The sequence below is a fragment of the Schistocerca gregaria genome, chromosome X (genome assembly GCF_023897955.1).
Source record: "Schistocerca gregaria isolate iqSchGreg1 chromosome X, iqSchGreg1.2, whole genome shotgun sequence".
NCBI lineage: Eukaryota > Metazoa > Arthropoda > Insecta > Orthoptera > Acrididae > Schistocerca > Schistocerca gregaria.
This window is the reverse complement of record NC_064931.1, coordinates 724,935,503-724,961,400: the sequence shown is the minus strand read 5'-3', so window position 1 is coordinate 724,961,400 and position 25,898 is coordinate 724,935,503. Positions and strand designations below refer to the sequence as shown.

At 44.1% G+C, this 25,898-nt stretch overlaps 2 protein-coding genes across 2 annotated transcripts in view; both read right to left on the bottom strand.

The window, feature by feature from the left end:
• LOC126298722 (uncharacterized) overlaps window positions 1-25,898 on the bottom strand; it is a 355,049-nt gene that overhangs the window by 312,766 nt on the left and 16,385 nt on the right. The gene's annotated exons all lie outside the window — the stretch shown is intronic.
• Window positions 1,048-25,064, bottom strand: LOC126298293 (collagen alpha-1(X) chain-like). Its single transcript, XM_049989591.1, has 9 exons — window positions 25,003-25,064; window positions 2,444-2,572; window positions 2,249-2,377; window positions 2,054-2,182; window positions 1,859-1,987; window positions 1,664-1,792; window positions 1,469-1,597; window positions 1,274-1,402; window positions 1,048-1,207 (listed from the first exon to the last, which is right to left on the bottom strand). Exons 1-9 carry the CDS (start codon window positions 25,062-25,064, stop codon window positions 1,048-1,050), a joined length of 1,125 nt encoding a protein of 374 aa, XP_049845548.1.

Below are 25,898 nucleotides of genomic sequence, written 5' to 3'. Positions count from 1 at the left end.
TGAGGTTAGCAGTCCCCTAGAACTTAGAACTACTTAAACCTAACTAACCTAAGGACATCACACACATCCATACCCGAGGCAGGATTCGAACCTGCGACCTTAGCGGTCACGCGGTTCAAGGCTGAAGCGCCTAGAACCGCTCGGCCACTCCGGCCGGCACCGATTGTCATTTTTTGTTTGTAATCTGCTGTTGCTATTTGAGTTTACGTATTACCATTTTGTCGTTTGGAGATAGTGAGTGGAGCTGTGGACGCTAGAAAATGGAGTGCCAAGTGGAGAAATAGGGACATTTCCGACGTATTCTTCTGAGTTCAATAAAGGGGTGACAGCAGCGGAAGCAGCCAGAAACATTTGCACCGTGTGTGGGGGTGATGCCACTGGACGAAGCACGGCAAGGTAATGGTTTTCTCGTTTTAAGGAGGATCGTTTTGAAACTTGTGACCCTCAAAGTTCAACCAAATGTCTTTCAAATAAGCCAGTCTGAAGCCAGAAGTTACCTTGGAAAACGAGTAACTGGCGAGAAAAAGATATACTTCATATAATGTGAGAACGGTTCTGGCGTGTATAACCATCTAACTTACCCGTGTGTCAATAAAACTTTTAAATACTTATCATTTCCTCATACAGTAGTACAAAAGATTGATAATTATTAGGGCACATTTAGTAAAATTAACTATTTCGTCTGCATCGTAAGTTATAGAATTTTTTGCAATGCCTTCAACGATAAGTTGACTTAACAACTACAAGCAATGGTGGAGATTTAATTAACTCTCTTGTTCCTGATGTCGCAGCCATAAGTAATTTTAATGTAACAGCGGAGGTGTACTGCGTCCTAAAATACTGTTCGAAGAAAAAAAAACTTAGCAAACGGGCCACAGAAATTTCATTCGGTGACCACAGTAGTGTGATGCCTGGTGTGCGCGAGACTTGCCGAGCCGTACGGGCGCCCGGCGGATTCGGGTTCTGGCGGGGAACGCCAACGCCGCCTAGGTTGAGAAGACCTGAGCGATGCCTGTGAACAGCACGATGGGTATACCAAGAGTAGTCCTAGCAAAAGAGAGCGCCTCGTGGTGGATACGCTCCGCCCGTCGGACCTCGGTACGGCCCCACAGGCCTACCGGGCAGCGCGAGCCGAGGCTCGCCCGGGGGATTCGGGTTCTGGCGGGGAACGCCAACGCCGCCTAGGTTGAGAAGACCTGAGCGATGCCTGTGAACAGCACGATGGGTATACCAAGAGTAGTCCTAGCAAAAGAGAGCGCCTCGTGGTGGATACGCTCCGCCCGTCGGACCTCGGTACGGCCCCACAGGCCTACCGGGCAGCGCGAGGCGAGGCTCGCCCGGGGGATTCAGGTTCTGGCGGGGAACGCCAACGCCGCCTAGGTTGAGAAGACCTGAACGATGCCTGTGAACAGCACGATGGGTATACCAAGAGTAGTCCTAGCAAAAGAGAGCGCCTCGTGGTGGATACGCTCCGCCCGTCGGACCTTGGTACGGCCCCACAGGCCTACCGGGCAGCGCGAGCCGAGGCTCGCCCGGGGGATTCGGGTTCTGGCGGGGAACGCCAACGCCGCCTAGGTTGAGAAGACCTGAGCGATGCCTGTGAAGAGCACGATGGGTATACCAAGAGTAGTCCTAGCAAAAGAGAGCGCCTCGTGGTGGATACGCTCCGCCCGTCGGACCTCGGTACGGCCCCACAGGCCTACCGGGCAGCGCGAGCCGAGGCTCGCCCGGGGGATTCGGGTTCTGGCGGGGAACGCCAACGCCGCCTAGGTTGAGAAGACCTGAGCGATGCCTGTGAACAGCACGATGGGTATACCAAGAGTAGGCCTAGCAAAAGAGAGCGCCTCGTGGTGGATACGCTCCGCCCGTCGGACCTCGGTACAGCCCCACAGGCCTACCGGGCAGCGCGAGGCGAGGCTCGCCCGGGGGATTCGGGTTCTGGCGGGGAACGCCAACGCCGCCTAGGTTGAGAAGACTTGAGCGATGCCTGTGAACAGCACGATGGGTATACCAAGAGTAGTCCTAGCAAAAGAGAGCGCCTCGTGGTGGATACGCTCCGCCCGTCGGACCTCGGTACGGCCTAATAGGCCTACCGGGCAGCGCGAGCCGAGGCTCGCCCGGGGGATTCGGGTTCTGGCGGGGAACGCCAACGCCGCCTAGGTTGAGAAGACCTGAGCGATGCCTGTGAACAGCACGATGGGTATACCAAGAGTAGTCCTAGCAAAAGAGAGCGCCTCGTGGTGGATACACTCCGCCCGTCGGACCTTGGTACGGCCCCACAGGCCTACCGGGCAGCGCGAGCCGAGGCTCGCCCGGGGGATTCGGGTTCTGGCGGGGAATGCCAACGCCGCCTAGGTTGAGAAGACCTGAGCGATGCCTGTGAACAGCACGATGGGTATACCAAGAGTAGTCCTAGCAAAAGAGAGCGCCTCGTGGTGGATACGCTCCGCCCGTCGGACCTCGGTACGGCCCCACAGGCCTACCGGGCAGCGCGAGCCGAGGCTCGCCCGGGGGATTCGGGTTCTGGCGGGGAACGCCAACGCCGCCTAGGTTGAGAAGACCTGAGCGATGCCTGTGAACAGCACGATGGGTATACCAAGAGTAGTCCTAGCAAAAGAGAGCGCCTCGTGGTGGATACGCTCCGCCCGTCGGACCTCGGTACGGCCCCACAGGCCTACCGGGCAGCGCGAGCCGAGGCTCGCCCGGCAGTCACAGCTACAGTGCCGGGCGAAGCTTCTGGCCAAACTAAAAATAAAATTTTCTCATGGATTGCAAAAATGGTTCAAATGGCTCTGAGCACTATGGGACTTAACATCTGAGGTTAGCAGTCCCCTAGAACTACTTAAACCTAACTAACCTAAGGACATCACACACATCCATACCCGAGGCAGGATTCGAACCTGCGACCGTAGCAGTCACGCGGTTCAAGGCTGAAGCGCCTAGAACCCCTTGGTCACACCGGCCGGTCATGGATTGCACACCACGAAAAAACCTGAACCAATAGTATACCAGAATTCTCTCCTATGGCTCGTCGTGCGCATTTTCTCTTGTGTTTCGGCAGATATTTGCAATTTCGTTTTTGTACGTGTGGTAGCCCAACAAATACTGCTTATCACGTCTTCCATATGACTTCCAGCGTCGACGGAAAGCGTCCGTTTGTTCCCAATTACTAACAAAATTATTTTTAAATCGGAATTTTAATTTATAATTCGGTAGAGCGGTCCCCCCAAATTAGTCTAGTGCGTTACCGTTTTATCGGTATGTATTGACAGCAACAGCAAAACAAAAAGAATCATCTGTGCTTCAGCAGCGACTGGGCAGCGCTTCTGCAGGGCGACAGCAGCCAGTGCGGTCCAGGGCGGTACTGTCGCACTGGTTACTCTTCGTGATTTACTACCACTGTAAATATACGTTGATAAAACTAATATCGCACTAGACGTATTTGGGGCAACCGCTCTGTCGAATGGGCACGTAAAATTCCACTCTCGATAAATAATTTAAAAAAAAGAGAAACGTTAAGATGGTGGTTTTAATGCTTCAGATGTTCTGCATAGTCTCCCCTCACTGGAGCACAGCGCATAACGTACAAAGGCCATGCGAAACTCTCAGAAACGTCTTTTGTTGGAATGTTGTTCAACTTGCGAGTTACATCGGCTTAAATGTCAGTGACAAGATGAAAACTTTAGTGCTCGACCAAGACTCGAGCTGAGACTCGTGCCTGTCGTGGAGACATTGAGAAGTTCGGAATCTTAGGGAAACAACGAAAAGATGGAACTGTATTGCCCCAAAGCGGTCAAACTGCACGGAAAGAGAAACCTGACTTCGAATCCAGGCCCAGCGCCAATATTTTCAACATCTCAATTTCAAATGCAATAAGAAACAAGCGCCCTCTGGCTTTACATGACGATTGGTTCATTAATTAGTTAAAATTTCTGATGTAAGAAAGCTTACTGGTGAGAGCATCAACTTGCCGCATTTTTCTCCTCTGTCATGGCCCAATCTACACCGCCTCTCCTCAAGACTATAGCGAAACGACATACATCTACATCTACATCTACATCTACATGATTACTCTGCAATTCACATTTAAGTGCTTGGCAGAAGATTCATCGATCCACAATCACACTATCTCTCTACCATTCCACTCCCGAACAGCGCGCGGGGAAAAACGAACACCTAAACCTTTCGGTTCAAGCTCTGATTTCTCGTATTTTATTTTGATGATCATTCCTACCTATGTAGGTTGGGCTCAACAAAATATTTTCGCATTCGGAAGAGAAAGTTGGTGACTGAAATTTCGTAAATAGATCTCTCCGCGACGAGAAACGTCTTTGCTTTAATGACTTCCATCCCAACTCGCGTATCATATCTGCCACACTCTCTCCCCTATTACGTGATAATACAAAACGAGCTGCCCTTTTTTGCACGCTTTCGATGTTCTCCGTCAATCCCACCTGGGAAGGATCCCACACCGCGCAGCAATATTCGAACAGAGGACGAACGAGTGTAGCGTAAGCTGTCTCTTTAGTGGAGTTGTTGCATCTTCTAAATGTCCTGCCAATGAAACGCAACCTTTGGCTTGCCTTACTCACAATATTATCTATGTAGTCTTTCCAACTGAAGTTGTTCGTAATTTTAACACCCAGGTACTTAGCTGAATTGACAGCCTTGAGAACTGTACTATTTATCGAGTAATCGAATTCCAACGGATTTCTTTTGGAACTCATGTGGATCACCTCACACTTTTCGTTATTTAGCGTCAACTGCCACCTGCCATACCATACAGCAATCTTTTCTAAGTCGCTTTGTAACTGATACTGGTCTTCGGATGACCTTACTAGACGGTAAATTACAGCATCATCTGCGGACAGCCTAAGAGAACTGCTCAGATTGTCACCCAGTTCATTTATATAGATCAGGAACAGCAGAGGTCCCAGGACGCTTCCCTGGGGAACACCTGATATCACTTCAGTTTTACTCGATGATTTGCCGTCTATTACTGCGAACTGCGACCTTCCTGACAGGAAATCACGAATCCAGTCCCACAACTGAGACGATACCCCGTAAGCCCGCACCTTGATTAGAAGTCGCTTGTGAGGAACTGTGTCAAAAGCTTTCCGGAAATCTAGAAATACGGAATCAACTTGAGATCCCCTGTCGATAGCGGCCATTACTTGGTGCGAATAAAGAGCTAGCTGCGTTGCACAATAACGATGTTTTCTGAAACCATGCTGATTACATGTTTAACGCGGATTTGGAACCACGTTGTTCAACTAACTTCAGCAGAAGTGAAGAGAGTCTGTTCCTGCTTGTTAAAAATGATTTCATGAAGTGTGAAGCGAACCCATACATTAAGCATAAGAAGCTAGAATCTGTCCAACAGACACCGACCTATACTGATTTGGTCATAACGAAGGATACCCCAAACTCAGTAAGTGTTCAGATGCTCTGGAGGTTTATTACAACCTATTAAAAACATTCATTTCCTTATTCGTCGGCCGGCCGGAGTGGCCTAGCGGTTCTAGGCGCTTCAGTCTGGAACCGCGCGATCCCTACGGTCGCAGGTTCGAATCCTACTTCGGGCATGGATGTGTGTGACGTCCTTAGGTTAGTTAGGTTTAAGTAGTTGTTCTACGAGACTGAAGACCTCAGATGTTAAGTCCCATAGCGCTAAGAGCCATTTGAACCATTTTTTAACCTTGTTCGTCTGCATTGATAGTCACTAGCTAACTTGGCTACCCAATACGTACTTAACACTTGAAGTTGTAATCACTTAAATGGAATCACATAACGACCCTCTGAACGAACTGAAAACAGGGTAGGATGCGACGACTCTTGCAGAAAGTGTCGCTTTCAGAATGAGCCGCTGTGGTGTTGTATGAATTTATGTTCTACTGGTAAATCTGGCGAAGTGTCAACGCAAGGCTAACTATCGAGCTACACTGCTCAATACGTAGGCAAGAAGTTAGTGACCTTCTCTCTTGCCGAATATTATGAGAAGAATATTGATGTATGTAATTTACCGAGGCAAATTTTACCTGATAAAAGTAGGTTGGTGCATAAGTTCGTGGGAAGTTTGTTTGGCATGTTGCCACGTAGGTTGCTATAAGCATATTTATCAATCGCCATTTTTGATTAGAAGTTATAAATTGTTCCAGTAGTGACATTCGAAGCTTTTGTGGATTATTGTCTAAGAGTCAGAAAACGGAGCATGAAATGGGAAAAAGGTGTAACATTTGTGATATTTTCTTCTTTTGATTTACTAGATGTCTGCAGGTAGCTGAGGCAGATGGATACATTTCTGCCGGGTACGGGGCAAGTGTATCGAAGAAATCGCGCAGTTTTCTCGTTCTAGGTATGATCATTTCGACGTGCATTATTCGCGACATTTAAAAAGACTAACAGTCTTTGATGAGTGATGCTTTTACGGTTTGCCAATATGGTCCACCCAATTACCAACAAATGTTACAAACTTCTATCATGTAACCTTTGTGAAACACTTGAATTCAGTGTACATCGTTACGGAAAAAAGAAAGAAAGGACACTTAGTGTTAAACGTGCTGTCCACTACGAGGTCATAAGAGACGAAGCAGACTCTGCGATTGGCAAGAGTGGGGAAGGAAATCGACTGTGCCCTGGCATAGGAAAGATGTCCGCATTTTCCTCAGGCGATTTAAAGAAATAACGGAAAACGTAAATCAGATGGTCAGACGGGAATTTAAAGCTCCAGGAAAAGAAAATAATGGTTAGTCCTAACAAAAACTACACTCCTGGAAATGGAAAAAAGAACACTTTGACACCGCTGTGTCAGACCCACCATACTTGCTCCGGACACTGCGAGAGGGCTGTACAAGCAATGATCACACGCACGGCACAGCGGACACACCAGGAACCGCGGTGTTGGCCGTCGAATGGCGCTACCTGCGCAGCATTTGTGCACCGCCGCCGTCAGTGTCAGCCAGTTTGCCGTGGCATACGGAGCTCCATCGCAGTCTTTTAACACTGGTAGCATGCCGCGATAGCGTGGACGTGAACCGTATGTGCAGTTGACGGACTTAGAGCGAGGGCGTATAGTGGGCATGCGGGAGGCCGGGTGGACGTACCGCCGAATTGCTCAACACGTGGGGCGTGAGGTCTCCACAGTACATCGATGTTGTCGCCAGTGGTCGGCGGAAGGTGCACGTGCCCGTCGACCTGGGACCGGACCGCAGCGACGCACGGATGCACGCCAAGACCGTAGGATCCTACGCAGTGCCGTAGGGGACCGCACCGCCACTTCCCAGCAAATTAGGGACACTGTTGCTCCTGGGGTATCGGCGAGGACCATTCACAACCGTCTCCATGAAGCTGGGCTACGGTCCCGCACACCGTTAGGCCGTCTTCCGCTCACGCCCCAACATCGTGCAGCCCGCCTCCAGTGGTGTCGCGACAGGCGTGAATGGAGGGACGAATGGAGACGTGTCGTCTTCAGCGATGAGAGTCGCTTCTGCCTTGGTGCCAATGATGGTCGTATGCGTGTTCGGCGCCGTGCAGGTGAGCGCCACAATCAGGACTGCATACGACCGAGGCACACAGGGCCAACACCCGGGATCATGGTGTGGGGATCGATCTCCTACACTTGCCGTACACCTCTGGTGATCGTCGAGGGGACACTGAATAGTGCACGGTACATCCAAACCGTCATCGAACCCATCGTTCTACCATTCCTAGACCGGCAAGGGAACTTGCTGTTCCAACAGGACAATGCACGTCCGCATGTATCCCGTGCCACCCAACGTGCTCTAGAAGGTGTAAGTCAACTACCCTGGCCAGCAAGATCTCCGGATCTGACCCCCATTGAGCATGTTTGGGACTGGATGAAGAGTCGTCACACGCGGTCTGCACGTCCAGCACGAACGCTGGTCCAACTGAGGCGCCAGATGGAAATGGCATGGCAAGCCGTTCCACAGGACTACATCCAGCATCTCTACGATCGTCTCCATGGGAGAATAGCAGCCTGCATTGCTGCGAAAGGTGGATATACACTGTACTAGTGCCTGTGCCTGTTGCCTGTGTCTATGTGCCTGTGGTTCTGTCAGTGCGATCATGTGATGTATCTGACCCCAGGAATGTGTCAATAAAGTTTCTCCTTCCTGGGACAATGAATTTACGGTGTTCTTATTTCAATTTCCAGGAGTGTATTTGAAGCAAAGGCGAGTGTGAGTCCGCGGAATGTAATGCTATGCATGTGGTGGCACAAAGTGGGTGTTTCGTGTTAAGAAATGCATCCCACAGGCGTTTCCATCTGTTGCTAACAACTGAAACACGCTGCAGTTGCAACATAAAAAAATCAACGAAAGAAACTGTATCAAGTGCTGCTACTGTACGAGACGCCCGTCTATACTCTGCTGATTTCACAGATGAACCTTTTCAGGAGCCTGGCTTTAAAACACTTATTCTTCTGAATTAGCTCCGTCAAACGTTCATCTTTCTCACTCTTTATCAACAAAAGATCAAGAAAATTTATTTGTGGACGAAATTGTATTTTAAACTTGGACTGATGACATCTTTATCTCTGAATCATCAGCTTTTTGAAGGTGTGGATTACATCCTAAACATTTTGAAAATCATCAGAATGTTTTAGTAAATGTGAGAGAATGTCATTGATGATTTATTTCTCTCTTACTTTTTTTGTTATATTGAATAATCCAATGGGAAGCGATATAAAAATTTGTACTGTTCTAATACGAACGAATTAAAATTTATTACTTATCATCGTATGTACCATTACGATAAAAATATAATTTAATAAAACAAGTAGTTCTGTAATTGAAAGCTGTCCAAACCTTCAAGCATTATCAAGTTATTATGCACTTTTGGCCCTCATATGGTCTGTGGTCCACATAAAGGCCTGTGTCTTACCCAAGAAGCAACGGCATTACAACAAAAATACATAAACCTGGTAGTGAGGGTAGCCCCAAAAGAAACCCAATTCACAAATTATTCAGTGTCGCACGTAATAAAGCCAAATGTGTATTCACAAAAAAGTAAAAAGTATGTCAATACAAACAGAAAAATATAAGTTTTAAGAAGGTGCAGTGCCACAATTTCTTAAATTTTTCTCCTTCAGATCTGGGTGGGGGGGGGGGGGGGGTGAGGAACAGGATACTAAATTGGGATTGAGATAAGACTTAAAATGAGAGAAGTTAAAATTTCTGTGCTGGTTTCCGATCTGCAAGCTCGTGGCTCGCTAAGACAAGAAGTAAACAGAGGACAAACTGTCTAGGTCTCCAGCGAGATTGGAACTTCGACCTAATCCGTCTTCCCCTTTACAAAGCAGCTGTGTTACTACGTAGCTAGCGAGCTGGTACTGCCTGGAGTATGCTCTCATTGCTGTAGTCATCGATTACACAAATAATTCGTAATGTTAAATGTAAGCTTGGTTGTACATTCCAGACAGAACGATCTTTCTGGCGTGAAATAATAAATTTGAGAACCCAATGTTACATCTTAGATGAGAATTAATTAGGTTTTATTTATTAGAAATAAGCAATGGAAAATCCGTAACGGAATATCGACAGTATTCGGAAAAGGGTAATTGCTACTCACCATATAAAGATGAGGAGTCGAAGATAGACGCAACAAAAAGATTGCTATATACGTGAGCTTTCGGCCAAAAGTCCTTCTTATAAAGTAGCAAACATATACACATGGCCACTGTCTCTGGTCACTGAGGCCGGTCTCATTGGCCGGAGTGTTCATGTGTGTGTGTGTGTGTGTGTGTGTGTGTGTGTGTGTGTGTGTTTGTGGCTTGCGCATGCATGGATATATGTGTTTTCTACTTCAGAAGAAGGCATTTTGACCGAAAGCTCGCATATGTTGCGGTCTTTTTGTTGTGCCTGTCTGCGACTCAACATCTCCTCTTCATGGTGAGTAGCAATCTAACCTTTTCACAATATTGTAGGAAATATCAAGTGAATTTAGCAGGACAATTATGAAGCACTTCAGGAAGAAAATCGGTGGTCACATAGTTGCCAAATGTAATATACAATGTTGTCAATCCCTCATTAGACTAGCGACTGGAAGAATACGTTCGCTCAGCCGATGTTCCGAGCTGGCTAGCACTTGGGAAACTCGCGCTTCGAAGAAGCCGCGCTGTTAGCTGCTACTACCTTAACTCGTAGGCGAAATACCTAAAGTACAGCCCAACTAGTTTTATTTGGATTTCTGTAACTATGATTTTGGTCTAAAGCATAGTTATGAATAATACACATATACACCGACTGCAATTCGAACATCGTAAATAAAGAGCAGGGGGAATTATTTGAATGGCCTTTCTCTTCAGTAGCTGACATAATGTTTTTGCCAAACGGAGAAACTCATTCCTTTTTATTTTCCAGCATAACCTGTCGTTATAAGGTAAATTTTATGAGAGTATGACACTTTTAATTTCGTTGATCATCACTAACTCAAAAACAATTTTTCGTAAGAATACTTTCATTTGCACAACCTGGAAAGGTAAAACTAACATGAAGTTTCAAATCAAGAAAGTGAAATAGGTTCAAACACTCACAAAGAAATGGACCTAGTGAATGTGTGCAATCCGAATACGATTCATGCCTCTGCTCACACGAAGGAAGAAGCTGCTATCATCACCACACGTAAAAAGGAACACAAAATGCTGACAGTACTGTCTACATTGTCAGAAATATGCCTTCATTAAGCGAAACTGCCATTCAGCGTGTAATAATAATAAAAAACCAATGGTATCATCTACTAATACTGATTACAATATAATCACAATTAATAACATGTTCCGAGCTACTATGCCGTGGCCGAATGGATTTCACCTAAAAACCCAACGTTTCGTCTCCATCTGTGGAAGTCATTTCCAAGGGGGATCGTAGCTTCTATGAATATCCGATTCATACCCTGGCTCGATACTGACAAGTAGGGACGAAACGTTGGGTTTTAAGATGAAATCCATTCGACCACGACATAATAGACCGGAATATTTTATTAATTGTGACATTTACGACCGTGAAAGTTCACGTTTTACAACTACAATATAATCGCTGATATTGCTATGCCAGTGGCAAAACTTTCTCTATCTAACATTTGATTGTGCTTATTTAACAATAGGATTATGTGTTTGGTTCGAATCTGCGTCCAACACAAAACTTTGCGCCACCTCATGTTTATACATGCGCACACCTTGAAATCATACTTAATATCTTTTGTGATTAGTTAACAGGGACAGAAGTTGCTGAATTGGAGTCCCAGGTCCCAGTCCAGAACAAAAATTTTCGTTGTATAATTTCAAGCCGAAATCAGCTTTTTGAAATGTCATTTATTTTAATAATTTGAGTTTACAAGCTGATTCATCTCCAGTAACGTGTTTTCTTATATTTGCATTACCGTGGTATTAATTAGCATCTGCACTGATAGCTATACAGAGCAGTTTCCTCCATTGATCTCCAACAGTGTCCATTATGTAGTTACACGACTGTAACGAAAAGAGAGCAGTGGTTATGCGATACAGTTACGTTATGCGGATTGCCTACAAATCAGGCGGAACGCAAGTCAGGTCGTTTCCATACTTTTGAATATAATAGTACACCTGCTCACACACGGATACATTTTTTTCACAAACACAGTTGATCATCAGTCAAGTGGTCAACCCTGAAATAAGATTTAAATTTTTTTCGGAATTCCTATGAAATAAATAACTGTGGATATAATAATATGTCAATTTTCAATAATTTTATTTATACAAAAGTACGTGGAAAACGAAGAATTTACGAAAATTTTTTTCATTGTCGGTTTGCAACAATGCTTACAGCATGAGAGAGCCAAATAGTAGAAATTATATCAGATTTAATTCCCCGTCAATTAGCGTTAATATTTACATATTAGAAAATACACGAGGCAACCTTTGTACTTGGAACATCATAATAAATTATTGTGTAATTGTAAGACAACCGAGTCTCTAAAAAAATCTTTTTTTTTTTACCTCTGGTCACTTTCCAGTGGTCACATTCACAGACGTGGCTCTGACCGGTCTTTTTATCACATCACTGCTGACTGTTCGTTACAGTGTGGTCACAATGTTAACAAGTGCAGTTTTCTTTCTTTTCCCAGTGTCTTTCACAGCACGGACGTCTATCTCTGTCTTCTCTGCGACAGGTAGAACAAACAACAGAGTGCATTTAAGTATTGTTCGTGTTTACGTTTGTTACCAGATATGGTAGGGTATCAAGGTACGTGAACAGCGTCAGACGTTAGGCGGCTGGAGAAAAGAATGTTCGTAACACTGATCACATGGTTGACGTCTCTCTGTTGTAGAACATGTTTGATGCTCATGTATTACGACGTTTTTGGAGAACAAAAGCTCCCTTGTAAAAATCAACGTGGGTTCCGTAAACAGAGATATTGCGAAACTTAACTCGCTTTATTCCTCCATGAGATCCACAGTGCTGCACACATCGGAGCTGAAGTTGGTGCCGCGTTCATCGACTTCAGGAAGGCGGTTGAAACTGTCCCGCACTGCCATTTAGAGAAAAAAAACGAACTTACCGATTATCGGACCAGATTTGCAACTGCATTCAAGACTTGCTTGCTCATAGAGCTCAACATGTCCTCTTAGCGGAACAAAAACGACAGATGTTAAGGTCATATCGAGGATACCTCAGGGAAGTGTGATAGGACCGTTACTGTTTACAACGTATGTAAATGATCTCGTAGAACGTGTCAGAAGCTCTGTCAGGCTGTTCGCAGATAATGCGGCTGTCTGTAAGAAAGTAGCATTGCCAGAAGACGCGTAACGATTTGCAAAAGGACCTACATAGGACTGAATTGTGCAGGCTTTTTATTTTCCAGCATAACCTGTCGTTATAAGGTAAATTTTATGAGAGTATGACACTTTTAATTTCGTTGATCATCACTAACTCAAAAACAATTTTTCGTAAGAATACTTTCATTTGCACAACCTGGAAAGGTAAAACTAACATGAAGTTTCAAATCAAGAAAGTGAAATAGGTTCAAACACTCACAAAGAAATGGACCTAGTGAATGTGTGCAATCCGAATACGATTCATGCCTCTGCTCACACGAAGGAAGAAGCTGCTATCATCACCACACGTAAAAAGGAACACAAAATGCTGACAGTACTGTCTACATTGTCAGAAATATGCCTTCATTAAGCGAAACTGCCATTCAGCGTGTAATAATAATAAAAAACCAATGGTATCATCTACTAATACTGATTACAATATAATCACAATTAATAACATGTTCCGAGCTACTATGCCGTGGCCGAATGGATTTCACCTAAAAACCCAACGTTTCGTCTCCATCTGTGGAAGTCATTTCCAAGGGGGATCGTAGCTTCTATGAATATCCGATTCATACCCTGGCTCGATACTGACAAGTAGGGACGAAACGTTGGGTTTTAAGATGAAATCCATTCGACCACGACATAATAGACCGGAATATTTTATTAATTGTGACATTTACGACCGTGAAAGTTCACGTTTTACAACTACAATATAATCGCTGATATTGCTATGCCAGTGGCAAAACTTTCTCTATCTAACATTTGATTGTGCTTATTTAACAATAGGATTATGTGTTTGGTTCGAATCTGCGTCCAACACAAAACTTTGCGCCACCTCATGTTTATACATGCGCACACCTTGAAATCATACTTAATATCTTTTGTGATTAGTTAACAGGGACAGAAGTTGCTGAATTGGAGTCCCAGGTCCCAGTCCAGAACAAAAATTTTCGTTGTATAATTTCAAGCCGAAATCAGCTTTTTGAAATGTCATTTATTTTAATAATTTGAGTTTACAAGCTGATTCATCTCCAGTAACGTGTTTTCTTATATTTGCATTACCGTGGTATTAATTAGCATCTGCACTGATAGCTATACAGAGCAGTTTCCTCCATTGATCTCCAACAGTGTCCATTATGTAGTTACACGACTGTAACGAAAAGAGAGCAGTGGTTATGCGATACAGTTACGTTATGCGGATTGCCTACAAATCAGGCGGAACGCAAGTCAGGTCGTTTCCATACTTTTGAATATAATAGTACACCTGCTCACACACGGATACATTTTTTTCACAAACACAGTTGATCATCAGTCAAGTGGTCAACCCTGAAATAAGATTTAAATTTTTTTCGGAATTCCTATGAAATAAATAACTGTGGATATAGTAATATGTCAATTTTCAATAATTTTATTTATACAAAAGTACGTGGAAAACGAAGAATTTACGAAAATTTTTTTCATTGTCGGTTTGCAACAATGCTTACAGCATGAGAGAGCCAAATAGTAGAAATTATATCAGATTTAATTCCCCGTCAATTAGCGTTAATATTTACATATTAGAAAATACACGAGGCAACCTTTGTACTTGGAACATCATAATAAATTATTGTGTAATTGTAAGACAACCGAGTCTCTAAAAAAATCTTTTTTTTTTTACCTCTGGTCACTTTCCAGTGGTCACATTCACAGACGTGGCTCTGACCGGTCTTTTTATCACATCACTGCTGACTGTTCGTTACAGTGTGGTCACAATGTTAACAAGTGCAGTTTTCTTTCTTTTCCCAGTGTCTTTCACAGCACGGACGTCTATCTCTGTCTTCTCTGCGACAGGTAGAACAAACAACAGAGTGCATTTAAGTATTGTTCGTGTTTACGTTTGTTACCAGATATGGTAGGGTATCAAGGTACGTGAACAGCGTCAGACGTTAGGCGGCTGGAGAAAAGAATGTTCGTAACACTGATCACATGGTTGACGTCTCTCTGTTGTAGAACATGTTTGATGCTCATGTATTACGACGTTTTTGGAGAACAAAAGCTCCCTTGTAAAAATCAACGTGGGTTCCGTAAACAGAGATATTGCGAAACTTAACTCGCTTTATTCCTCCATGAGATCCACAGTGCTGCACACATCGGAGCTGAAGTTGGTGCCGCGTTCATCGACTTCAGGAAGGCGGTTGAAACTGTCCCGCACTGCCATTTAGAGAAAAAAAACGAACTTACCGATTATCGGACCAGATTTGCAACTGCATTCAAGACTTGCTTGCTCATAGAGCTCAACATGTCCTCTTAGCGGAACAAAAACGACAGATGTTAAGGTCATATCGAGGATACCTCAGGGAAGTGTGATAGGACCGTTACTGTTTACAACGTATGTAAATGATCTCGTAGAACGTGTCAGAAGCTCTGTCAGGCTGTTCGCAGATAATGCGGCTGTCTGTAAGAAAGTAGCATTGCCAGAAGACGCGTAACGATTTGCAAAAGGACCTACATAGGACTGAATTGTGCAGGCTCTGGCAGTTGGCCCTGAACGTAAATAAATATTACGTATTGTGCTTACATAGGAAAAGAAGTCACTACTGCAAACTACGCAACTGATGACGAAACAGTATCTACCGTAAAATGTCTAGGAGGAACTATCCAGATCGACCTTAAAAATTAGATAAAAATTCACTTGACGCCTTCCGGAGAGACAATCTCCACTCATTCCAAATTAATAATATAAGTGCAGACCAGATGTGGCTTGAATTAAAAGAAATAGTATCGGCAGCAATTGAAAGATATATACCAAATAAGTTAACAAACTACGGAGCTGATCCTCCTTGGTACACAAAACTGGTTAGAACACTGTTGCATAAACAACGAAACAAACATGTCAAATTTAAACAGATGCAAAATTCCCAAGATTGGAGATCTTTTACAGAAGCTCGAAATTTAGAGCGGACTTCAATGCGAGATGCTTATAATAGTTTCCACAACAAAACCTTGTCTCCAAACCTGGCAGAAAATCCAAAGAGATTCTGGTCGTATGTGAAGCATGCTAGATGCAAGACTCAATCAATGCCTTCTCCGCGCGACAGCAATGGAAATACTATAGACGACAAAGCTGTCAAACTGAGTTACTAAACATAGGCTTCCGAAATGACTTCAACAGAGAAGACGAAGTAAATATTCCAGAATTCGAATCAAGAACAGCTGCAAACATGAGTAACGTAGAAGTAAATATCCTCAGAGTAGTGAAGCAACTTAAATCACTTGTATACGAATTAGGTTCCTTTCGGAGTATGCTGATGCATTAGCTCCATACTTAACAATCATATACAACCGTTCGCTCGACGGAAGATCCATGCCCAAAGACTAGAAAGTTGCACAGGTTACACCAATATTCAAGAAAGTTAGTAGGAGTAATCCACTAAATTACGGGCCCATATCGCTAACGTCGATATGCAGCAGGATTTTGGAACATATATTGTATTCAAACATTATGAATTACCTCGAAGAAAACAGTCTGTTGACACACAGTCAACATGGGTTTAGGAAACATCCTTCCTGTGAAACACAACTAGCCTTTATGCACACAAAGTGTTCAGTGCTCCTGACATTTGTTTCAAATTGATTCCGTATTTCTAGATTTTCAGAAGGTTTTTAGCACTCTATTACACAAGTGGTTTGTAGTGAAATTGCGTGCTTATAGAATATCGTCACAGTTGTGTGACTGGATTTGCGATTTCCTGTCAGAGGGGCCCACAGTTCGTAGTAATTGACGGAAAGTCATCGAGTACAACAGAAGTGATTTCTGGGGTTCCCCAAGGTAGTGTTATAGGCCCTTTGCTGTTCCTTGTCTATATAAACGATTTGGGGGACAATCTGAGCAGCCGTCTTAGGTTGTTTGCAGATGACGCTATCGTTTATCGACTAATAAAGTTATCAGAAGATAAAACAAATTGCAAAACGATTTAGAAAAGATATCTGAATGGTGCGAAAATTGGCAGTTGACCCTCAATAACGAAAAGTGTGAGGTCATCCACATCACTGCTAAAAGGAATTCGTCTAACTTCGGTTACACGATAAATCAGTCTAATCTAAAAGCCGGAAATTCAACTAAATACCTAGGTATAAAAATTACAAACAACTCAAATTGGAAAGAACACATAGAAAATGTTGTGGGGAAGGCTAACCAAAGACTGCGTTTAGTTGGCAGGACACTTGGAAAATGTAATTGATCTACTAAGGAGACTGCCTACAGTACGCTTGTCCGTCCTCTTTTAGAATACTGCTGCGCGGTGTAGGATCCATACCAGATAGGACTGACGGAGTACATCGAAAAAGTTCAAAGAAGGGCAGCACGTTTTGTATTATCGTGAAATATGGAGAGTGTGTCACAGAAATGATACAGGATTTGCGGTGGACATCATTAAAAGAAAGGCGCTTTTCGTTGCGACGGAATCTTCTCACGAAATTCCAATCACCAAATTTCTCCTCCGAATGCAAAAATATTTTGTTGACACCAACCTGCATAGGGAGTAACGATCACCACAATAAAATAAGGAAAATCAGAACTCGTACGGAAAGATACATGTGTTCGTTGTTTCTGTGCACTATACGAGATTGGAATAATAGAGAATTGTGAAGGTGGTTCGATGAACCCTCTGCGAGGCACTTAAATGTGATTTGCAGAGTATCCATGTGTATGTAGATGTAGAAGTGGAATGACCACATAAAACAAATAGTAGGAAAAGCGGATGCCTGACTGAAATTCACTGGAAGCTCCTTCAGCAAATGTAATTCATCCACTAAAGAAGTGGCTTACCAGGCGCTTGGTCGACCGATTCTTGAATACTGTTTTGTCAGTCTTGGACCCTTACCATTAGAGTTCAGTAGTGCTGATAGAAGAGATAGACAATATTCACCGAAGAGCGGCACGGTTCGTCACGGGATCGTTACAGAGGTGCTCAACAAATTTCAGTGGCAGACATTACAAGAGAGGCGTTGTGCATCACGGAGAGGTTTACTGTTGAAATTTCGAGAGAGCACTTTTCGGTAAGAGGCGGAGATCATATTACTTCTCCCCAAAATATGTCTCGTGAAATGACCACGCGAGAAAATTGGAGAAATTAGAGCTAATACAGTGGCCTACCAACCATCATGCTTCCCACGCGCCATTCGCGAATAGACATCTACATCTACATCTACATGACTACAATGCAATTCACATTTAAGTGCTTGGCAGAGGGTTCATCGAACCACAATCATACTACTCTCTACTATTCCACTCCCGAACAGCGCGCGGGAAAAACGAACACCTAAACCTTTCTGTTCGAGCTCTGATTTCTCTTATTTTATTTTGATGATCATTCCTACCTATGTAGGTTGGGCTCAACAAAATATTTTCGCATTCGGAAGAGAAAGTTGGTGACTGAAATTTCGTAAAAAGGTCTCGCCGCGACGAAAAACGTCTTTGCTGTAATGACTTCCATCCCAACTCGTGTATCATATCTGCCACACTCTCTCCCCTATTACGTGATAATACAAAACGAGCTGCCCTTTTTTGCACCCTTTCGATGTCCTCCGTCAATCCCACCTGGTAAGGATCCCACACCGCGCAGCAATATTCGAACAGAGGACGAACGAGTGTAGTGTAAGCTGTCTCTTTAGTGGACTTGTTGCATCTTCTAAGTGTCCTGCCAATGAAACGTAACCTTTGGTTCGCCTTCTCCACAATATTATCTATGTGGTCCTTCCAACTGAAGTTGTTCGTAATTTTAACACCCAGGTACTTAGTTGAATTGACAGCCTTGGGAATTGTACTATTTATAGAGTAATCGAATTCCAACGGATTTCTTTTGCAACTCATGTGGATCATCTCACACTTTTCGTTATTTAGCGTCAACTGCCACCTGACACACCATACAACAATCTTTTCTAAATCGCTTTGCAACTGATACTGGTCTTCGTATGACCTTACTAGACGGTAAATTACAGCATCATCTGCGAACAATCTAAGAGAACTGCTCAGACAAGAGAGGAATTCAGTTTGTGGGATCAGACGTAGCCTCCTCCACACACCGTTAGGTGGCTTGCGGAGTACTGGAGTAGATACTAATGTAGATAATTGTGGAGGACACGTAGATGCTCTTACTCGTTTGAGATAACGCTATCAGCACCTCACAGATTTGAAAAGGGCTCCATTGTGGGCCTCCATTTGACCGGCTTATCGAATCGTGTAGTTTTCATATTTTTGGGCATTCAGATGTGACAGTGCTCCGATTCTGGACTACACGGGAACGTGGGGACAGGCCTACTCGTTGTTAAGATTCTGTTCGACCACGTCTGATCTCCACAATCGATGATCGCCGTATTGTGCACTAAATACTTCGTGACCCCATCATAGCTGCGCCTGGCATCCGAGAACAAGTAATGGACTCCTTGTAACATTCTGTGTCACCCCGCACTATTGGTGGGAGACGAGCAGGACCTGGAATATGGAATTATCGTTCCATGCGATGTCTGACGTTAACACCACAACACAACCGACCCAGTTTGGGGCACTGCTGTGACTGGAAAGCATGGACTGCCGATGAATGGTGTCGGATTGTGTTCAGTAATGAATCGTGGTTCGGCACTACCCCAGCTGAGCATTAATTAGCATACGGATTGGTAGCCATACAGAGCCGATTTCCCTACTGATCTCTCGTATCCTCCACTGAAGAGCCAAAGAAACTGGTACACCTGCCTAAAATCGTGTAGCACCCCGCGAGCACGTAGAAGTGCCGCAACATGTTGTGGTGTGGACTCGACTAATGTCTGAAGTAGTACTGGAGGGAACTGACACCATGAATCCTGCAAGGCTGCCCATAAATCCGTTAGAGTACGAGGGGCTGGAGATCTCTTTTGAACAGCATGTTGCAAGGCATCCCAGATGTGCTTAATAATGTTCACGTCTGGGGAGTTTGGTGGCCAGCGAAAGTGCTTAAAATCAGAAGGGTGTTCCTGGAGGCACTCTGTAGCAACCCGGACGTGCAGGATATCGCATTGCCCTTTTGGAATTGTCCAAGTCCGTCGGAATGCACAATGGACATGAACGAATGTAGGTGACCAGACAAGATGCTTACATACGAGTCACCTGTCAGAGACATATCTAGAAGTATCAGGGGTCCCATATCACTCCAACTGCACACGCCCCACACCATTACAGAGCCTCCACGAGCTTGAACAGTCCTCTGCTTAAATCCAGAGTTCATGGATTCATGAGGTTGATTTCATACCCGTCCGCGACAATCGGCTCGATACAATTTGAAACGAGACTCGTCCGACTAGACAACATGTTTCCAGACATCAACAGTCCAATGTCGGTTTTGACGGACCCAGGCGAGACGTAAAGTTTTGTGTCGCGCAGTCATCAAGGGTGCACAAGTGGGCCTTCGACTCTGAAAGCCCATATCGATGATGTTTCGTTGAATGGCTCGCACGCTGACGCTTGTCGATAGTCCAGCATTAAAATCTATTGCAGTTTGTGGAAGTGTTACAATTCTGTCACATTGAGCAATTCTCTTCAGTCGTCGTTGGTCCTTTTCTTGTAGGATCTTTTTCTGGCCGCAGCGATGTTGGAGATTTGATATTTTACCGGACTCCTGATATTCACGGTACACTCATGAAATGAGCGTACGGGAAAATACCCACTTCATCGCTACTCCATCGGTCGTGCGCCGATGCAACTCCACGTTCAAATTCACTTAAATCTTGATAACATACCACTGTAGCAGCTGTAACCGATCTGACAGCTGCGCCGGCCGGGGTGGCAGAGCGGTTCTAGGCGCTACAGTCTGGAACCGCGCGACCACTACGGTGGCAGGTTCGAATCCTGCCTCGTGCATGGATGTGTGTGATGTCCTTAGGTTAGTTAGGTTTAAGTAGTTCTAAGTTCTAGAGGACTGATGACCTCAGCTGTTAAATCCCATAGTGCTCAGAGCCATTTCTAACAGCTGCATCAGACACTTCTTGTCTTTTATAGGCGTTGCCGACCGCAGCGCCGTATTCTGCATGTTTACATATCTCTGTATTTGAATACGCATGCCTATACGAGTTCGTTTAGCGCTTCAGTGTATTTGCACAGTCAACCGACTGTACCGAAAAGGAGCAAAGGTTTTGCAAGATAGATGCGTTATGTATGTTGCATAAAATCAGGAGGAACGCTATTTCGGTCGTAAGGATACTTTTTAGCATAGTAGTACATTTGACTGAATGCTGAATTTAACATTGTTGGTTTAATCTGCACATTAGACAACAAAATAGATAATGTCTAAAATGGATAATGTTTTAACAATCATTGTTGTTTTCATTAGCTTATGACCTAGCTTAGTGTAAGACTCTGGATTGTATTCAAGCGATCTGGTCATCCTGAACAAACACGAATCATGTTACTAACTGACATGAGTGCCGACACGAAAGTCAGATTCAAAACACAAACTCATGGGCAGTAGTCAGTGAGCGAGGGTGGAAGATTTAAATCAGTTGGGAAGAGTAAGCGGAGGAATGTGGAGGTGTCTTACTTCCATTTCGGCACAAGGAGAGTGGACTGTTTCCTCCAACTTGGAATTTTACACAACACAAAAGAAGTATTTCTCCCATTTGAATTTTTACGTAGGAGAAGTTGGCTCTTTTCGCCGCCTTAATTTGTACCATTTCACGGTTTAAATAAGGTTAGCTCATATTCGTGGATATGGTAGCAAATTATGATCTTAGGTATCTCATGCTAAAGACTTTTCTGTTACTTTGCTGTGGTGGTACTCAACAGACATAAATCTTCCTACACTAAATTTAGTGTTTTTCATATTCGCTGTTCGTACACACATCAAAAAAGTTTTGCATCACTCTGGTTCCGAGAACTCCTGAAGACAGACGTTGACTATGGATATTGTATCACAGACACAGTCCCTTTGACTGTTCTGAGATGTCACTAAACCCACCCAAAGATGTAAACAACCATGCATGAGCAGCGCCTATCAGACGAAGAGCATCCGACGGCCGATCAGGTCGTCATTTCACCAGGAAGGAGGTACTCGGCTCGTGTTGTCTGTAATTCAGCCATGCCTAGATGGTCAATACCGCGATTCAATCGCGTCCGCATTGTTACTTCGTGCCAAGAACGATTCTCAACAAGGGAAGTGTCCAGGCGTTTCGGAGTGAACCAAAGCGATGTTATTGGGACATGGAGGAGATACAGAGAGACAGGAGCTGTCGATGACATGCCTCGCTCAGGCCTCCCAAGGGCTACTACTGCAGTGAGTGATCCCTACCTACGGATTATGGCTCGGAGGAACCCTGACAGCTACGCCATCATGTTGAATAATGCTTTTCGTGCAGCCACAGGACGTCGTGTTACGAATCAAACTGTGCGCAGTAGGCTGCATGGTGCGTAACTTCACTCCCGATTTCCATGGCGAGGTCCATCTTTGCAACCACTACACCATGCAGCGCGGTACAGATGGTCCCAACAACATGCCGAATGGACCGCTCATGATTGGCATCACGTTCTCTTCAGCGATGAGTGTCGCATGTGTTTTCAACCAGACAATCGTCGGAGACGTGTTTGGAGGCACCCGGTCAGGCTGAACGCCTTAGACACACTGTCCAGCGAGTGCAGCAAGGTGGAGGTTCCCTGCTGTTCTGGGGTGGCATTATGTGGGGCCGACGTACGCCGCTGGTGGTCATGGAAGGCGCTGTAACGGCTGTACGATACGTGAATTCCATCCTCCGACCGATAGTACAACCATATCGGCAGCATATTGGCGAGGCATTCGTCTTCATTGATGACAATTCGCGCCCCCATCGCGCACATCTTGTGAATGACTTCCTTCAGGATAACGACATCGCTCGACTAGAGTGGCCAGCATGTTCTCCAGACATGAACCCTGTCGCATATGCCTGGGATAGATTGAAAAGGGCTGTTTATGGACGACGTGACCAACCAACCACTCTGAAGGATCTACGCGGAATCGCCGTTGAGGAGTGGAACAATCTGGACCAACAGTGCCTTGATGAACTTGTGGATAGTATGCCACGACGAATACAGGCATGCATCAATGCAAGAGGACGTGGTACTGGGTATTAGAGGTACCGGTGTGTACAGCAATCTGGACCACCACCTCTGAAGGTCTCGCTGTATGGTGGTACAACATGCAATGTGTAGTTTTTATGAGCAATAAAAAGGGCGGAAATGATGTTTATGTTGATCTCTATTCCAGTTTTCTGTACAGGTTCCGAAACTCTAGGAACCGAGGTGATGCCTTTTTTATGTGTGTATTTTTGTGTATCAGTGAGTAACATTTCGGGCGTCGGACTTCGCAGTGAGACTCCGACATACACTGCTGTCGCTTTGATTTGAGCCGCGCGGGATTAGCCGAGCGGTCTTACTAGTAAGGCGCTGTAGTCGTGGACTGTGCGGCTGGTCCTGGCGGAGGTTCGAGTCCTCCCTCGGGCATGGGTGTGTGTGCTTGTCCTTAGGATAATTCAGGTTAAGTAGTGTGTAAGCTTAGGGACTGATGACCTTAGCAGTTAAGTCCCATAAGATTTCACACACATTTGAACATTTTTTTAAAATTGTTTTTATTTTAAGCACCAGTGTTAAACATTCTTAGAGCGCCGTGCATGAGTGTTCAGGCTGGATTGCTATTGTTACTAGTTGAACACAATGGATAATGACAGCGACTCTTTTTGCCGTGTAAGTTAGACAGAAAGTCAGTGCGTATTAGTCACGAAGTGAGTAATCCGAGTCTTCTATCTAAGTTTTTAGTTTCAGCTACGAACGCTGACTAGGTTTGTCAGACGTTCGGCAGCGGTATGAACTTAGACGTATGGGGACCAACTTCTTTGGCTCGCGGGGTCCCGGCCTTCTCCTTTGAAGTGCCAGAAGGCTGTAATACCTTTCATTTTTTGAAGTTCATTATGCCTGATGAATTAATGTCTTGGTTGTAGATAACGTTACATATGCAAATCAATGCAGTAACAGTTCAGAACATTGGCGCTAAATAACGAGTGAAGAAATATATATTTTTGTATCACTTGTAATTTTGTAAAGCACAGTAAATTTATCGAAAACGCAATAATATTGTTCCTTCCGTGAATTCAGGCAATTGAAAAGATTCTTACAATTTAAAAAAAAAAATATGTTCTACATAATCATCGCATTCCTAAATTGAACAGAATATAAATTGTACTTCATAATGCAAAGGAAAAGTGTATGTACTTATACACTAGTGAAAGAGATCGTCCGATAAATTAATATGTGTTGCTAGACAAAGGCAGACTTGACTGGGAACAGTATATGCCGCTGAAAATATTCGGATGTTGTATTAAGTCTTTCGTGCTACGTGAATCCAAGGCGAATAAGTAAAGGGGTGCATATTTTGAGGAACAGTACAAACACCTTCCAATGGCCAGTTGATACTTTGGTGACCAAATCAACGCATACATTTATGGCCCTGACATGTGGAACAGAAAAAAACGTCTCCTAGGAATAAAGCGCAAAAATTTGAATTGGGGAAATGCTGTAGTTTTTCAGCAAGGCAAATTAATGGCTGTGCCTTGGGAAGAAACGTGCCCCACTGTGTTTCTCCAAGTATTCGCAATTATCATATAACCAAAAGTACATAAATAAGTGTTTTCTATATGCAAAGTGTCATCAGTTCTGATACGACTCATAATTCGATGAAAAAACGTAATATTTTACATGAAGTGTTTCTTTCATTCAGCTGTTCTAAAACGTATAGAGTTCTGTAACAACATATATATTCTTTATTATTCTTCCAATATAATTATTTCTGTATACATTACACAAAGCTGCACTAAATGAAGAGCGCCACGTATCGTATTTTGGTCAAGAAACGTGAAATTTGATTTCTACGTCCATCTTGTATTCAAATGGACAATTAATAAATACTTCATATTGTTTACCATACCATTTATTTATTTACATGCTTTACAAAAATGTAATTCAAAAATACAGATTGCGTCAAATGTTGAAAAAATAAACCAACTGTGGCAGAGTTAAATAGAACAGTCAGCTAATTCCACAACAAGGATTTCAGCTTGTCACAAATGGAACATTACCACCATCGTGCGTAAGATAATCTGAGTATCTATTCTAGCTTCCTTTTCAAGACGGAAGAGCAGTAGCGGAAATGGAAGCTTACCAGCTTAGCACGAAGTTCGCTGCCACCGGCGTGTGTCCCCAGAGTGAACTCCGTCCAGGCATAGGGATCCGAACGAACTTACAGGGACCAAGTTATTATGATTAGTCTATGACACAGTTTCCAGTTTTAACAACCCCTTCACCAAGTTTTTGTTGTTAATCTCACCCCTGATGAAAGCTTGTCGTTACGACTGTGTCGGAAGTGAACAGGATGTAGTTACCCTTTATTTTTAAAGTCCTTTGCACTGCCATTAATTCTAAATTGTGTAATAATACCTTGCATTTGGATTCAAAATTACTATCATTTTTTACTACTTCTATCTAGGCTACCTTCTGCTCGATTCCTTTCCAGTGTTTAGATGAAGTCCCAGTTTGGACCTTTCGTGGTTTATCTTTTCATCTAGCCTATTAATCTACATTTTCACCTTAGCGTTTAAGTCTGAACCTAGGTTCTTTAACCTCAATTCGTTATTTCGTCAGCTCATTAAAAGCAAAACCTTGTTCCATTAATTCTACCTCTCGATTTCTCTGAATATTTGAAACAGCTATCAAAATAGGGTTTGTGGTTTCTGCATTGGTCTCACAGTCTATAGGCCCTACACTAATTTCGGGATCTGATGATGACCCTCCGTCATTCTGCTTCCTGTGGTGACATTCTACAAGCTCACCTACGTTGATTTTAAATGCGTCCCGTCTTCAAAAGACTTCCTGCATTCATGGGCAGATGTGAAACACGCCACGAGACTTACGATAGCCCCGCCACGCTGCCTTAGCCACTTCCTTCCGCCAGCACGAGCTTCTCGTCAGTTGGTACCGCGTGGTAGTAATAGACCCGGTCGCTGCCAACCAACTGGAAGGCCCGCAACATTCGGACTGGGGACAGGCGGCTGTGCTCCC

Bases quoted from the DNA above. Each gene is read 5' to 3' on its own strand.
- LOC126298293 (XM_049989591.1), bottom strand. From the start codon at position 25,064: ATGCCTGGACGGAGTTCACTCTGGGGACACACGCCGGTGGCAGCGAAC. The intron at 1,598-1,663 runs GTATCCACCACG...TGCTCTTCACAG, and splicing joins CGAGGTCCGACGGGCGGAGC to GCATCGCTCAGGTCTTCTCA. The intron at 1,208-1,273 runs GTATCCACCACG...TGCTGTTCACAG, and splicing joins CGAGGTCCGACGGGCGGAGC to GCATCGCTCAGGTCTTCTCA.